Source organism: Telmatherina bonti (assembly GCF_933228915.1).
Source record: "Telmatherina bonti genome assembly, chromosome: 20".
In the NCBI taxonomy this organism is placed as follows: Eukaryota; Metazoa; Chordata; class Actinopteri; order Atheriniformes; family Telmatherinidae; genus Telmatherina; species Telmatherina bonti.
The window spans coordinates 8,310,172-8,328,130 of NC_136618.1; the positions used below are offsets into that span (position 1 = coordinate 8,310,172).

General features: G+C 39.2%; 1 protein-coding gene across 1 annotated transcript; it reads left to right on the plus strand.

The window, feature by feature from the left end:
• Positions 1–1,720: 1,720 nt before the first annotated feature.
• LOC306770686 (NLR family CARD domain-containing protein 3-like) lies at positions 1,721–17,507 on the plus strand (the record flags this gene model as incomplete). The annotated part of the gene is made up of 5 exons (XM_079259586.1): positions 1,721–1,792; positions 5,147–6,981; positions 14,403–14,576; positions 16,405–16,578; positions 17,330–17,507. The coding sequence occupies 5 exons, from the start codon at positions 1,721–1,723 to the stop codon at positions 17,505–17,507; spliced, it is 2,433 nt and encodes an 810-aa protein (XP_079115712.1).
• Between the last annotated feature and the right edge of the window lie 452 nt (positions 17,508–17,959).

Consider the following 17,959-nt stretch of genomic DNA (forward strand, 5'->3'; position numbering starts at 1 on the left):
TTAGAAGTTCTTGCAAATGTTTAGCTTGTGTAACATGAAAACTCTCATTGGACTAGACACTCTAATCAAATCATCACATCAAAATACAGCTCTGAAGAGCACACGGTGCTTTATATTACACAGTGATCAAATATATTAAAAGAATTTTGACATCAAATTGAAAAAAGGCCTCATATCCTCCCAGATTAAAAACACACAGCTGATCATTCATGATCTATCACAAATTCATACAGATAAATTACACAAAATGGCCCTCAAGCCACAGCTCATTTCACATCAATTCTTACATCAGGCGTGTTACTCGATGCTGTTATGAGGAAGCATAACCCAAAAACCAGAATAGAAAAAACTTAACAAGTTGTTTAGAATAAGTGGCAAGCATACAGCTAAAACAGGTAAAACACAGATAAAATAAACACTTTACTGTCGAGCAAGCAGAAAAAAATGACTTCTGATGGATTTTAATTATTTACCTCACTTTGCATTTAACACATTTTCCAACATTTAATATGGAAATTAAACAGTTTTGCTATACAATAGCATTCAAGACAAATATAACATTAAATCCCAATGGTGCAAAAACACATTAGTAAGTTGTAAAAGACAGCTACAAATAGTAAAAATCACATAATAAAAACTCAGCTTCACTAAAATTATTAACACCAACGTCAGTTAAAATGTTCCCAGCAGATTTTATACATAGATGCAGGAGAAAAGATGTGCTGTGAGTTTTATCTCCACTGCAGTTTGTTCCACTTGTTAGCAGCAAAACAACTAAATGCTGTTTTCCATGTTTTGTCTGGACTCTGGTTTGAACTCTGAACTGGATTCTGGTCTAGACTCTTCCCTGGTCTGTAGTCTGGACTCTGGTCTGGACTAGCTAACCCGAGTCTTTTAATTTGATTTTTTTTTATTATTATTATTGTTTAACTTCTGTTATCTACTGTTCATATAAAACTTCCTTCTGTGTCTGAAACAAAGCATTACTTATTGTTTATTAGAGATACTTTGAACTTGCAAAGAACCCCCCCCCCCCCCCCCCCCCACACACACACACACACACACACACACACACTCACATACACTCACACATACACACACACATGCACACACAAACACACACACAAACACATTCCACTTCCTTCATGAAGGAGGAGCTACATACTTGTTCAGCTCAAACCAGGAAGGACTGTGACAGAAACACAAACGTGACAGTACAGGCTCCATCTTAAATCGTCAGAGAAGAAGAATGAAAAGTAAAAACTAAAACAGAGTGAGTGTTAAAACATCATTATTAGTCGGCCGACTGCTTCTCTGTCTCACTGTTTGTGTGGATTTCCTCTCTGGATCTGTGGTCTGCAGAGAAGGACGAGAGAGAACTGAACTGCTTGTTTTAAGGCATCGTTAAAGACTTAATCAGAGTTCTCCATTGCACGGCACTGATCTGTTTTCTGATTCAATGTTTAGATTAAATTATTGGATGTTTGGTAGTTGTTGGTCTGCTTGATAAAGAAAGCAACAACTTTTATTATTCAGCAAAGTCTTCCTTTGTCTATAGCATAAGCACTTTGAAAACATAAACACTACTAAATATTTCCCTATTTCTCCATAACAGGATCTCCACGTAACTGGCAGGATATATGTGAACCGTCAAGGTGAATAAAATGTAGTTGAATGAAGTGTGACAAACTTCCATTTAAACCAGTGTTTAAGTGGAATCATGAAATCTCCTCAAGACTTCTATGATGTTCGGGGAAATCACTGCTGTGCATCTTTGTCAGCAGTTATCAGTGTGAGTACATCCTGACTGACAGCAAGTCCAGGTGTGTCACTTTCACTCCATACAGACTGAGAAATAACATCTTATTTCTCTGAAAATTTCTCTTCTTGCTTATAAAACCAAAACCAATCAAATTGGAAAAACAGCTGATTTCAGTGTTTTTGGTGTTTCTGTTTCTTTTTTTAGACTAATTGAAGATGAGTAATTGGCCCTTGGATGATTATGAGGACATCAGTGATGTACCTGGACCCTCAGACACAAAGTAAGAAACTGCCATTTTTTGTCCATTCAGTCACTCATGTTCTGCCTCTGATAACTGAAAGCAGGGACAATAGTCTTAGGACACATCTCCAGGGGTCTTTCAGTCACTCCACCTCCAGTAACCCTTCTTAGGATACAGCAGGATTTTCTAGGACAACTAAGAGTTGTCTTTTTGAAGCCTTTTTCTGGTGGGATATGTCTGAAATACCCCCTATGGGAGTTGCCTAGGAAGCATCTTTATCAGATCCTCAAAGCACCTCAGCCGGATCTTCTTTGTTCTGAGGAGCAGGGATGATATTCCATGATAGACAACTGACAATTTTCAGACAATTTTGTATTTGCACTGACAGATTTATGTAATGCTAGTTCACAACAAAACTAGTCTTAAGTCGCTTTAAAGATAAAATCTTATTTAATCAGCTTATTTCTGAATTTTCTCTGTAAACCCAGAAAGTCCTGGAATTTATTCTAGCTATTATCCTGATAGGCAGGCTGGACAGGGATGGGTCCCACTCCATCTCAGAAACACCACAGACATGAATTAGACAAACAACCATCCAGGCTCACAATCAGTCCTTGCATGAATTTACAATAAACGATTAAACTATCATATTTTTGGACAGTGGGAACATCCAGAGTCCGTGCAGAAACATAATTATAAGTAAAATCAACATACATTCACTCTTCTGTTTGATACAAACCACCATCACAATGCATGCACAAGGGACAGTGGACAGGATAGTTAACAGTAAAAAACCTCCAGTGTTCTACAAGCAGGATGAAAACTATATTATTTTGACTATCTACTGTAATGTAGCATTGTGTAATAGTCCTTTAACAGGAACCATAGACTGTATGTAAAGAGATGGTCATAGCCCCCGTGACGTCACCCATAGGTTTCTGAAGAGCTGAATTGAAGCTCGGTGGGCGGTTCCAACCATCGCCATCTTGGCAGCGTCATGCGTGTCGTCTCGCCTGAAAAATACATATATGGGCAAAGAGGTGGAGCTGAGAGGGGGGCTGTGAGCGTCATGGTGGATGATTGACATCGACCAAACTCCGAGCTTTCTGTAGCTAAAAGCTAACCGAGCTAACTCGGAGCTAACACGAGCTAACCAGCTAATGGAGGTAAGCGGGCTAAAGTTAAGTCACGTTGTCATCCGTCTAAAAACCCCGGCTGTTCTACGTTCTTCTGACTTGAAGCGGGAGATTGTTACCTGTCAATCAAAAGGACACCCCCCCTAAATATGCCAAACTTCGAGATTAAATTACTTTTAAATGGATGAGTTAGAAAAAAATTCACTTCCCCCACAGTTGTTGTGAAGGTAAACCTGATCTATAAACCGAAAATGGATTTTTGAACCAGGCTATAAACATGTTTATTTCTGCTGTAAAGTTGGCCTTTTTAACATGAGAGTCTATGGAGATTTGCTCTGTTTTGTAGCCAGCCCCTAGTGGATGAAGGGGGAACTGCAGTTTTATGCACTTCCGCATAGGCTTCACTTTTAACCGCTGGAGGTTGCTGCTTGGCAGGAACACAACATTTTGTGCCCTTTGTTTATGGGTCTTTCAAGTCAAATGAATCTCTTCCATTCTCTTTGTCCACTGCAATGGAGTTTAACTACATTAATCCTTTTAACCCACGTAGTAAAAATAGATATCAAAAGTTATGTCTGTAATGCGAAAATTTGTTCACAGGAGGAAAAGGACTAGTATATGTGAAGAGCAGTTGCAGACAACAAGTCAGATCATGACTTCACCAGGTAAGACTTTTCTGTCCACCTGTTTTAAAGTTGGGGTAGGTAATGTTGGGGAGCTAGCGGGATCTGGAAGTGGCACCCTGTCTTGGCTCCTTCCCCTCTGGTTTTGCTCCTTGCATAATCTAAGGCTTTTTTATCCACAGCTTTTTCCACCAATGATTTTCTCTTTCTTTGATGTTTAGCGGGAGGAGGCAAATAAACTGAGCAGGGCCAGGGACATCCTTCTTGCATTTTCTCAACCATGTTTGCCTTCCAAGTTTCTTCTTCACTACTTTATATTCTTATCCTAACATGCTGTTTATATGCAGGGTGTTGCTATCAGGTATGCGCTGTGGGAGGGGAGGAGGGGAGCCGGGAGAAGAGGCTTACGAAATATAAGAAATGGACAACTTCCTTTCAGTTTGAAGATTTGGATTGGTCAGAATTTTTACAGATTTACAGTAAACTGAAGGGTTTAACTGTATTTCTTATTGTTCATGATTACAGAATGTATAGACTACTATCAGGGTGAGGAACTGTATTACCCAGAGTAAAAAAAGATGGCTCTGAGCAACATTACCTACCCCAGCTTTAATACTGTGACACATAGATCACACAGATTCCAACCTCCATCAAACTGTGCATGAGATTATGGAGGCGCTGAGCAGCTTCTGCAGTCAGAGACTGAAACATCCTCGCTAAATAAAGAAGCTGGAATAGATGAAATAGAAAATAATAGGGTTGATACAATATTCATAAGAGAGTGACAAAGGCATACTCTATGGTGCGGAATTATGGATTTAAATGACCACCAGTGATGGAATCAGTCAGTTGCTAAATGTACTCCTGAGATTGACCTGCATGTTGTAGAGAGGGTGTAAAGGGCTGTCCAGTATGGGCCTTAATTTAATTTCCTTCATTTTGACACTGCTATCAGAGTTCAACTCCTCATGCGCATGACTGACTTTATGGTTGCATGTTAAGTTTGATAGTATCGGCCACCCTCATTCCTCTGCCTTAGTGGAAAATGTAAAAAATGGTACTGAGCATCATTCAGCAAATGTTGAATCATCTCAGCTGCCTCAGAAAATGCAAATGGCTATGACCCTTCCTGCAGAAGTTGTCTCTAGCACAGAGGTGGGCAACTCTGGTCCTCAATGGCTGCAGTCCTGCAGATGTTAGAAGATCTTTTGCTGCAACACACCCGACTCAAATCATTGGGTATTCAGCAAACCTGTTTGATGTAAATCTCTGCACAAGTCTGCTAATTAAGTCTGATGTCTGTCAAGTGCATTGCAGCAGGGAAACTCCTAACATTTGCAGGACTGTAGCCCTTGAGGATCTGAGTTACCCATCCCTGATGTAGCATAATTGTTACACTATTATAATTGGTGAATTTTTGTTTCTCATTTGTTCTTTTCCAGCAGATGTTGGTCTGCAGGAGGTTTTAGATGACTATAAGATCTGTCTGAGGAGGAGATGTGAACATGTCACCGAAGGAATTGCTGAAACAGGAAGAAAAAGCCTCAAGAAAATCTACACTGAGCTTTATATTACCGAGGGACAGAGTGAAGACATCAATAACCAACCTGAAGTTTGGCAACTTGAGGCAGTTTTCAAGACTAAGACACTCCATGACACTCCAATCAGATGCCAGGACATCTTTAAAGCCTTACCTGACCAACATGGACCAATCAGAGTGGTTCTGACCAACGGCGTCGCTGGTGTTGGAAAAACCTTCTCAGTGCAGAAGTTCACTCTGGACTGGGCAGAGGGCTTGGAGAACCAAGATGTCAGTGTGGTGGTTCTGCTTTCATTCAGGGAGCTGAACTTGATCAGAGAGGATCAGTACAGTCTTCTCCAGCTGCTCCATGTTTTCCATCCAACATTCCAGAAGATCCCAGCAGAGCAGCTGGCTGTCTGGAAACTTCTCTTCATCTTTGATGGTCTGGATGAAAGCAGACTTTCACTGGACTTCAACAACACTGAGCTTGTTTCTGATGTCACACAGAAGTCTTCAGTCAACGTGCTGCTGACAAACCTCATCAAGGGGAATCTGCTGCCCTCGGCTCTCATCTGGATCACTTCCAGACCTGCAGCAGCCAATCAGATCCCTCCTACATGTGTTGACAGGGTAACAGAGGTACGAGGCTTCACTGATGTCCAGAAGGAGGAGTACTTCAGGAGGAGATTCAGTGATGAAGAGATGTCCAGCAGAATCATCTCCCACATGAAGACATCCAGGAGCCTCCACATCATGTGTGGAATCCCAGTCTTCTGCTGGATCACTGCTACAGTTCTGGAGGACATGTTGACCACAGAGCAGAGAGGAGAGCTGCCCAAGACCATGACGGACATGTACTCACACTTCCTGATGGTCCAGACAAAGAGGAAGAAGAACAAGTACCATGAGGGACATGAGACGAGTCCACAGGAGCTGACGGAGGCTGACAGGGAAGTTCTTCTGAAGCTGGGGAGGCTGGCGTTTGAACATCTGGAGAAAGGAAACATCGTGTTCTACCAAGAAGACCTGGAGCAGTGTGGTCTTGATGTCACAGAGGCCTCGATGTTCTCAGGAGTTTGTACTGAGATCTTCAGAAGAGAGTGTGTGATCTTCCAGAAAGCAGTTTACTGCTTCGTTCATCTGAGTGTTCAGGAGTTTCTGGCTGCAGTCTACATGATGCACTGTTACATCAACAAGAAGACAGAGGGGCTGGAGGACTTCCTGGGTTCAGAATACAAAAAGTCATCTCTAGACGACTTCCTACAGAAGGTCTTGACAGCATCCTTTCAAAGTAAAAATGGCCACCTGGATCTGTTTACTCGCTTCCTTCATGGCCTCTCTCTGCAGTCCAACCAGAGACTCTTAGCAGGTCTGATGGGTCAGACAGAGAACAGTCCAGAAACTATAAAGAGAGTCACTGAAAACCTGAAGAAGATGAAGACTGATGACATCAGTCCTGACAGAAGCATCAACATCGTCCACTGTCTGATGGAGATGAACGACCTCTCATTTTATCAGGAGATCCAAGAGCTCCTGAAGTCAGAGAAGAAACTCTCAGGTTACCACTGCTCAGCTCTGGCCTACATGCTGCAGATGTCAGAGGAGGTTCTGGATGAGTTGGACCTGATGAAGTACAACACAACAGCAGGAGGACGATGGAGACTGATCCCAGCTGTGAGGAACTGCAGGAAGTTTCGGTGAGTTAATGTGTTCATGAACTTTATCAGTCAGAGTAGATCAGCAGTTTTTCCCACTTCATCTGTTTGTCAGAAATTCTGAAATGCTCAGAGCATGTGTAGAATCGGTCCTGCACAGTTCCTGTCCCAAGACAGGAACTAAATCTAGTTAAAATGTTCATGAGAAGAAGCATTATGCCATTTCTGCTTCTTTTCATTGAACTGTTTGCACTTAGTGTTTACAAGTGCTCGGTTGGGAGTGGTTCTCACATTGTAGCCTAAAGTGTCCATCCTCACCACAGCAGAAACAGAAACCAGGCTTTGGACTAGAAGATGGAGCATGTGAAACTGCTTTTGATTTGTGATGCACAGAACTGACAGGACTGAGAGTGGAGGGAGGCACTTACAGCAGCCAGTTGTTTTGTTTTGTTGGAGTGGACAGTGCAGCACACACTCCTTTTTCCTCTTCAACTGCAAACTGTGCCTGAGCCAAGACTTGTTGCTTGGACGGTACCAAACGTTGTTTCATCTCCTGAGTTTTGCTGGCTTCCCAATCTTCCGCTGTTCTTAACAATAGCAACAATTCAGCAAATGAAGGTGGGTTAGTACTGCTTTCATTCAGCTAGAGCTCAGAAATTAGGACATTATCCCAGCATCCTCTGCAGAACTGGCTCAGCAGGTACCTGTTCACATCACTGGGTTTGACTCCTCCCCGCTTTGAAGCCAGGCTGAGGGAGACTTGGAGTTTCTGCAATAGCTGAGGCAGATGGCTTCTCACCTGCATCTTGAAGTGCGTCCATGAATTTCATGTGTAGCTCCTCCCCATCCTGTGCTCTCCCATAAGCTGAATATTTCAGCAGGTAGATCTGGATCAATCTGCAGCAGGTGGCAGCAAGCTATTCAGAATCTGTCTCTTCTTTTGGGGGCCAGAAATGGCGGGCCCTTCAGGATGAGCTCTGCAGCAGAACGCCAGGTGTCTAAATCCACTTCATGCTGTGGCCGGAGTTCTCTTCCAGACAATGTCGGCAATCTATGAGATAAAATATATTATCTCCCCTGACAACATGCTCCACAACATACCTCTGCACCCCTGGTGGGTTTAGACATGCAGCAGACATGTTAATATTAGGAGGGAAATCTGGAACAATCCCAACATCCTGCAAAACTTCCCTCCGTGGAAAAATAAAGGAATAAAACAGAACATATCATGGAAAATGGAAACTTTCTGTCATTTAATGCAATTACTTCTCAATACAAAATCAGCAACACCAAATTCTTAGAATACCACCAAATTAAATTTATTTTCAGTAAGAAATACACCCCTAATCAATTAAACTTACAACTACCTATCAAGATTACCAGAATTCTTAAATCTCAATGCTTTGAAGCTACTTTCAAAAATATATAGATTTTTTTTTATTTGGTTTTTGAACTTTACAAAACAAACAACCACCAACAAACACTCAATGGCTCAGACTCATAACAAAAAAAAGAAAAAACATGACATGGCATGCACAATTAGGAAAATCCCCTGAACAGAAGAGTTGAGATTTCAGGTTTCACATATCTTAAATAAGGATCCCAAATAGAAAAAAAATGGTCAGTCTTTGACTGTATTAGACACGTTAAGTATTCCAGTGAAACTAAGTCCAGTAAAACCTTCTGCCAGCCTTGACCAATTGGCCATTTTCACTGATCCACTGCAATAAAATGTTCTTTCTTGCAGCAAATCTCTTTCCATCCTTAGACATAGCATGCTTGCTCAGGAGTCTCAAAATGAGGGACAATGGATCCAAATCCAGGTTTAGTCCCAATATCTTCTGTGTTTCACAGAGTATGTCAGATCAATACATTGCTCTTGGTCATGTGCAAAACTGCAGAAGTATCAAACTACCAGCTTCCATTTTACATTTCAGGCACAGGGGAGAGAAATTAGAATATAGTTATGTCTATGATTAGGAGAAATATGCACCCTGTGATTAATTTTAAGTTGTATAGATCTGACTCTGTTACATACTGAAATGTATTTAGCACATCTCCAAACACTTTTCCAATCATCATCATAACAACAGACATTTGTGTCTCCCATGTGCTTCTCAATCTGTGTAGTGGTGATGGGGTTACAGATGACACTATTTTATATAACATGCTTATAGAAGACTTCCCGCATTAAATAACTTTTCAACCGCAGATACTTGCAGGTTTCCAGTTAATGTAGTGATGTGTTGGATATAATGTCTCAACTGCAGGTACCAGAAAAGGTCCTGCTTAGGGATGTTATACTGATCAGATAATTGTCCAAATGACATAAGGGTACTGCTGAAAAACACATCTTTAAGCATTTTAACCCCTTTATCCAACCATATAATGACACATTTATCTGTGAAACCAGGCTGGAAGTCAGGGTTATTCAAGTTCAAGTTAAACTTTATTTATATAGCACATTTCTACCGCAGCAGCTGCCCAAAGTGCTAAACAGTAAAGCAACAAACAACACTACACAATTTAAATTAAACACTGCACATAAAAAAAATAAAGAAAATCTGGACACAAAACAAAAATCTAAAATAAAAGTAAAAAATTTAAAATACACAAATCACTGGGGTAAATATAGAGGTGACCTTTGACCTCCCTTCAAGTCGACATACTAGGCGCCAGGCCTTAATGATCTTCAGTGTAACAGGATTATTTCAACTTCGCTTAACATTTTTGAACTGATCAAAAAACAACAGGTACTTTATATCATAATTTGTCATTGAGTTCTCAATATCCAACCATATAGAATTTGGGTAATTTATGACTCAGTCATTAATATACACTGTTAAAAAAAAATTAAAGGAATACCAACGCCAAGTTGCACCACAGACTGTCCAGGAGTTGGCGGATGCTTTAGTCCAGGTCTGGGAGGAGATCCCTCAGGAGAACATCGGCCGCCTCTTTAGGAGCATGTCCAGGCATTGTAGGGAGGTCATACAGGCACACGGAGGCCACACACACTACTGACCCTCATTTTGACTTGTTTAAAGGACATTACATCAAAGTTGGATCGACCTGTAGTGTGTTTTTCCACTTTCATTTTGAGTATAACTCAAAATCCAGACCTCCATGGATTGATACATTTGATTTTCATTGATAATTTTTGTGAGATTTTATTGACAGTGCATTCAACTATGGAAAGAACAAAGTATTTCATGAAAATAATTTATTCATACGTGTTACTTTCATGTTCTTTTTATTTTTTTGAGCAGTGTATTTAAGATGACAACATAACTGATTAACCTTAATATTTTGAAAGTCCAGACCTCCCTCATTACCTGGTATCTGCAAAGTGCTGAGTTTAAGTTTTGGTCTGCGTTTACTCCACATGAATGAACTCAGTCAGCTGTTGAGGTGATTATTTTACTTGAAAACACGATTGGAATCATCTGTATGGGATATATCAAGTGAGTTTATCTATTCATTGTAAGAAGAGATATTTGCCCTGACCATGATAAAGGTTAGGGCAAACACAGAAAAAACATTGAAAAGAACAAGGTGTGGAGTCAGAGGAGATCACATCCAATTCAGAAAAAGTAAATAAACAACTGGTATATATACATGAAGATATGTTCACAAATGTATTTTGAAATTAGGTCACTCATGTAGAAAAAACAAGAGACAGGATACCATAGTTTGCAAATGTATCACAAAGTCTACAGGTGACATTACAGTATCACAAAGTCTACAGGTGACATTACAGCATATACATAGCCAGCACCAGACAAGATTGATTATTAAGTATCCAAATTTACAAAAGAAATCCACTTCTCCCACTTTTTATTGTAATCAGATTCTTTTAACCTCTTCATATAGGTTAATTTCTCCATCTGTGATATGTCGTTTTTTATGTTAGTCCACTGATCCTTATCCAGGGCTTTAGGTTTCAGCCAAAGTTTTGTTATAGCCTTCCGTGCTGCAGATAGAAGGATCTGAGTTAGGAATTGGTCCTCCCCCCATACTACTCTGTGAATATTTCTCAAATACATCACGGTACATTCTCTTGGGACATTATATCCAAGAACCTTTTGTATTATAGTATTGACAGAGATCCAGTATGATTGGATTTTAGGACAAGTCCAGAAGATATGAGTGTGGTGAGCTTCAACACTGCCACATTCTCTCGAACAAGCTTGTTGAATTTGGAGCTGTTTACTCTTCACATGTGGTGTGATAAAGATTTTAATGATACATTTCCAGTTAAATTCTCTCTAGCGAATTGAAGTAGTAGAAGTCTGTAGTAATGCACAAGCTTGGTAAAATTCCTCCTTCCTTATTACAACATTCAGTTCTCGTTCCGGGGGGATGGGGGTCCTCTCACACCTCTATTTCCGGGGCTTTGCCAGGGGTGGGATTTAGAGGAGGGAAGAATGTTGTCTGGTAGGCCTGGATCTGGGCTGGTTTTACTGGAGGCACATACTTCTGCTGGGCCTTGGGGATACTGGGTCGGCTGCGATTGTGGGATGGTAGATGGGTTGGGGTGTGTATGTGGGGGTATGTTGGTAGACACATATACAGTCATCCTCAAAAATTTGCTGAAATTGACAAAATACTAAATTCCAAATTTTATGAAAATCATTACATCATTTTCTCATTCTGGTTCAATAGAAAGTTTAAAAAAAAACAAATATGATAAAATAATATATTTTAGATCTGTCATAGACTAATATATATATATATATATATATATATATATATATATATATATATATATATATATATATATATATATATATATATATATTTTTTTTTTTTTTTTTTTTTTTTTTTTTTTTTTAATAACAATCCTTTAACGTTTCCACCACAAGCAGGTGTTTTCTGTTCCTCTCAGTCAGACTTCTGCACCTGTTGACAGGTATTTTGTCCCACTGTTCATCAGAAAAGTGGTCTAATTTGTTCAGGACCGATTTGTTTATTTTTTTTCTTTAAGTCAATTTTAATGACAAAACAGTGTGTTATATCACTAAATTATGAGTTTTAGTAATTGTTCCTTATTTCAGTCTCCAGTTATTTGAGTGACTGTTATATATTCAGCCTTTTCTTTAATGAAAGGGACAAAGACATTTGAGGACAAATTCAATTAAATTCATTAGTGGTTATTGGACACAGTGCTGCTTTCCGCTTGTCAGCTAGAACAAATGTGTTTGCTTATACATTAAAATAAATTTGAAAAAAATAAACAGCCTAGCTTCACCACCGGCACTCTGCTGCTCATTCTTTGCTATCAGGCGCACAATGAATTCTGGGATAAGAGAGGGCCCATAGGACGCATCGCTTTTTGCCTTTATTTCAAGCTAATCTGGAGCAAAACTAAGTGCGGATTTGAAGGGAGGATTTGAAGGAGCCTTTGAATTTGGACAGCACTTGGCGCCCCACTATGATGCATGTAGCCGACGAATCCGCACATGGAAGTGTGCAGAACCTGAATCGAGACAGAGCCAACATGTTCCTGGGTGGGGCCTTCAGTTTTATCAGGTTGCAGCTCAGCAACTGAATCACTGATTTGAGTCATCAGTTCTTGTAATACTTATGCAATGTCTTGACCAGACAGTTTAGGAACTCTTTCAAATCAACTAAATAAGTCTTTGTCTTAGAGCAACCAACATTAGAAGCGTAAATATTGGACAATCTTTTCATACATTACTCATTCTTCCCGGATTTAAATGTGTGTGGCAAGACAGGTCCCAGCAATTCAAAAGGTGTACCAGTTTTAAACTCAACAATGAGCATGTAATGATGTTCACTCCCAGGTGCATCTAATGGAACTGAACACTCTACAAGTACAATTTTTTACGTTTCCTTTGTGAGGCTCTTATTTATTATCAATCCGCTTGTATGAATACTGATTGGATGGTTCAAATGGATTTGTCTGTAAACTGCCTTGAGATGATGTTGTAAATTGATACAAAACAAATGAAGTTGAATTGAACATGTATACGCATTAATGGAACTCCATGTTCCCTCCTTCATCTGCAGATTAAGAAACAAAGATTCTGTTCAGTTTGCAGGTCAGAGAGAAACTGGAAAGATTTCTTTAATGTCAAACAGAGATGAGATGAGATGAATCACAGAAATCAAAACATTTTCACAAAATTTTGTTTGTCATCACATTCAGTTTGTTTATAATACAGATTCTTCTTTATTAGAACTGACTCCATTTTCTTACAAGGCATCCTTGCTGATATTAAACTCTCTGAGGCAGACTGTGATGTTATAATCATCACCATTTGTCTCATCACCGTGCGTACTATCATGGTTTTGAGAATTGACACACAACAGCACATAAAACACATAATCAGCTGACAAACACCCACAGTAATTGCAATGTTAGACAGTTACAATTCCCATGAGTACAAAAATCTAGTTACCCAGGAGTCCAGTCCTCTAGTTCTATCTAGAAGGATTGAGAGCAGCAGAGAAAGTCTGCCTCTCCTCAGCTTTCAGGGCGTATTTAACTTCCACGCTGCTCATGCATACTTCCATATTTTCACCACAATACAAAAGTTTAAAAAGTTATAAATGTTTATGTATTCGTGCATGGTCGCACTCTGGAAAATATGGTCACAAACATTGTATTAGAACTGTACACAGCTGATAGAATCAGAAACATATCCTAGAACGTTCTTTGAACAACCAAAAAGAGCAGTGAATGAAGTTGTCTCTGAGACCCAAACAGAGATCTTTGTTTGGCTGCTCACGGCACACAACAAACAATGCTGCTGTCTGTGATTCTGAAGGAAACAGAATGGATCACCCAGTTGTTCAGATGTTTTCTTTCAAAAATCTGATCAAATAAATTAATTACCACACAAAACCTTCTTCTTTAAAGGCAACATCAGGAACTTTATGGAAACATCAAATGTAACATGGTCGAGGCAGATGGCTGCTCTTCCAGGCCCGGTTCTGATGGAGGTTTTCCTTCTGGTTACGTTTTTTTTTCTTCCCACTGTCGACCGCTGCCCCGTGCAGCTCTAGATGGGAATTGAATCAATGTAAAGTTCCAACACAGCTTGTTATGTTTCCTTTGTGAGGCTATTATTTATGATCAATTGGCTTGTATGAACACTGATTGGATGATGATGGATCAGCTCAAATCAATTTGTTAATGAAGTGCCCTGAGATTATGTTGTAAATTTGCGCGATATGAATAAAGTTGAAATGTATATGCGTTAATGTAACTCCATGTTCCCTCCTTCATCTGCAGATTAAGAAAAAAATTATTTTGTTAAAAGTCTGCAGGTCTGAGGGAAACTAGAGAGATTTATTGTGTTATGTCACACAGATGAATGAGATGAGATGAATCACGGAAATAAAAACATTTTCTCAATGTTTTTGTCATCAAATTCAGTTTGTTTATATTTGAGATTCGCCTTTATTGGAACTGACTCCATTTTCTTATATTGCAGACTTGCTGATATTAAACTCTCTGAGTCTGATGTTGAAGTCATTGCCTCAGCTCTGAAGTCTAACCCCTCAGATCTGACAGAGTTACACCTCACTAACACCTGGCTGGAAGATTCAGGTGTGAAGAAGCTGTGTGATGGACTGGAGAGTCCAAACTGCCGACTTGAGACTCTGAGGTCAGTTCACTGGAGCTGTTGTTGCTTCTCTATACATATTTTTATACATCTTTTTCTATTGTACCAGAAATGATTTAATAAACACTTGTTGCCCATTTGTATAATAAATATGTTGTCATGAAGCTGCAGGACTCCAGTACTGAGAGTGATTGTGGAGGTCTGGTGACCAGTTCTGTCATGTTGAGGTCTATTACGTCACTGGCTGCCAAGGAGATCTGCTGTAATGTTAGTTGGGAGTCAATGAGTTCATCATATCCTTAATTTGGTGACAGAACAAGCCACAGCAGCTGCAATGAATTCTCAACAGAAAAACTAAATATCATGTACACCTGTAAAGAAACAGGAAATATTCTAGAGTATTCTCAGAAAACGTAACAGACGTCATCAGGTGAACATGTGTACAAAATGTGTATGTATGTGTACAAAACATCAGGGTTGGGTTGAGTGATAATGCAGATGCAGCTTTGCCCTCTCCAAGAACCAGGGACTGATTTAAAAAAAATTAATCAATAAATAAAAGGTCCAAAGTCCTGGGTAGAGACCTCCGATTGCAGGGATGGTCATATTGTCCCCCCAGAATGAGGGAGAGGAAAGCCGCAGCCTGAATAACAACCACGTTGCATGTCTGAAAATGTCTGAATGTTAAGGGAGAAAGATGATGAATCAAGTTTTTATCTTGAAAAAATGTTTCACAATTAAAATTTAAACTGTCTCCTGGTGTGATGGTTTTGTGTGTCATCAGCATAATTACATGAACAGAGTGTTTTCCAATCCAGGTCCTCAGGATGCCCTGCCCTGCACGTTTGAGACATCTTCCTTCTTCAAAACACCTGAGTCAGATTCCTTAACTTAAGTTCTTTGCACCCTGTTAATGAGCTCTTTATTTCTTTCAGGCATGTTGAAGTAGGATTACCTATAAAACACTGAGGACTGGGGGTCCTGAGGAACTGGATTGAGAAACACTGCATTACCATATTTAGCTGTTTTTCTAATTTTAGCGAGTGGGAGCATTTCAGTGTTGAACGGCAGTGGCCAAAAGATGGAACCTTGCTGAACTCCACAGGTTATTTACGTTCTGTCAGATTTAGTGACCTCTGGACACAAAATTGTCCCAGTCTTTTGAACAGGACTCAAACCAGTTAAGTGCTGTTTCAGAACACCCAGACCAATTTTTAAGCCAGTCAAACAGCAGTAACAAGGCTCTTACTTTATTGCTGTTCTTAGCAGTGATGTCAGAAAAGAAAAATGGTCTTGCATTTATTTCTCAGCTCCAGAATACAAATTCTGTCTGTCTCCATGGATCTCATCATGAAGCTGTAACTTTTTGTGCCATCGGTTCAAATTTTGAGTTCTTACCAGTGTAACATTTTCTGTTAAAAGTCTGCAGATCTGAGAGAAACTGGAGAGATTTATTGTGTCATGTCAAACAGAGACGAGATGAGATGAATCAGAAATAAAAACAGTCCCTGTGGAAATATACAGTAAATTTAGTTTTCTTTTTTCTTTTGTGCAGTCATTAATGGTTATTTCCTAAAATGTCTGATTATTGTTATTTTAAAATAATACCTACAAGGGACATTAATTTAATCAACTTTGTTTACGTTAGTCTATGTTAATTTTTCCACATTTGCTCCAAAAGTTATTCTAACATCTTTCTTTTTTTAATAGATGGAGAAACTTGTGTAGATAGCAAAGTTTGTCAGATGAGAACATTATTCCTTTAATTGGAACATGAGCATGAAAACTGATACGCACGTTTCACTTATGTTGTTGGATGTTTAACCCCCCTCCTGTTTGATTCAGTTCACATCATTTCATCTTTGCTCAGATTGGTGGACTGCGCTTTGTCAGAGATCAGCTGTGATTCTTTGGCCTTAGCTCTGAAGTCCAACCCATCCCATCTGACAGAACTGGACTTGAGTTATAACATGGTGACGGATTCAGGAGTGGAGCGGTTGTGTGGTTTTCTGAAGAGTCTGCAGTGTAGACTGAAGATTCTGGGGTCAGTTGACTCACTGTCACTGTCAGATTTTATTATGTTTATAACAAATTAGCTAATTTATGTAAATAACAAACTTCAATCTTGAAAGCTGAAAATTTTGTTATCGTAAACTGAAATACCTTCCACTGAACAGAATCACATCCTCAGTCAAAAGAGCTAATTTGGTTAAATTGAGTTTGTGTTAGAAGTAGAAAATATCCTGTTCCTTGTTATTTTGGTGTGGTTTCACTTGCAGGGTAAAGAAGTACAGCTAATGCTTCCATGACTGACTTGTAAAACTGTTTACATACCGACTTAAATCATAGGAATAAGGAATTTTTACTGGACACTCAATATATTAGTGGCCCTTCCCAGTATGCTCCCTGCCTCTTTCCTAGTAGCTGCTGGCATTAGCTCCAGCCACCGTCACAGCACTGCCTGAAGCAGGTAAAATAAATAAAAGGATAGGTGCACAGAAATCTTTTAACATGGCAAAAATGCACAAATGTGTCTTTTCACTTCAGTTATTTGAAACCTAAATAGTATATGCAGGTCTATGAATGTTGTGCTGACATTTGCATGATGTCTGCAGAAGGTTGACATCATGTAAATCGTCAGTAAGAAAAGAAAAAAATCTACATATTTTATTTTCAAAAGCTTATCAGTCACTAATGTATGTCTAGATTTTAATGTGTTTTATTTTTAAAATATAACTTTGAAAATTTAAGTGTGAATGTGTTTGATTTTATTTTCATTTTATCTTTTCACTCAGACTGAAGGCCTGCAATTTGTCAGAGGTCAGTTGTGCTTCTCTGGTCTTGGCTCTGAACTACAACCCCTCCCATCTTGCAGAACTGGATTTGAGCTGGAACAATCTGCAGGAATCAGGAGAGAAGAAGCTTTGTGATTTGCTGGAAAGTCCACACTATAGACTGGAGACTCTAAGGTAAATAGAGGGAAGGAAGCAGGCAGCATGGTTTCAGAGCAGTTGTACCAATTCATATTTTCACACTGTGATTTTTCTTGTCTTGGAAAATGGACATTTTTCTATACGACATTACACTGTAATCCTATTAAAATTGCCTAATGGGATTCTTGATCTGTTACAGGTTTACTATGATCACATCACAATATGTTTTATTATTGATTCCACTAATAGCAAAAAGGCTAAGAATCTGCCAGTGATAAATTTAGATACTACTTTTTCCATGTTTTTTTAATAACTGTGGTGGTTGTATCTGGTCCTACTGGGTTATCAACAGGATGATCAAAGCTTCTGAAGATAAAGCACGTGAGTACTGAAAACTGTCTGATTAATCTTTAAATGAGAAAAACTGATGCTACATTTAGTGACTTATTATTTATTAAATTATTTATTTATTGGAATCATAGCAAAAAGGTC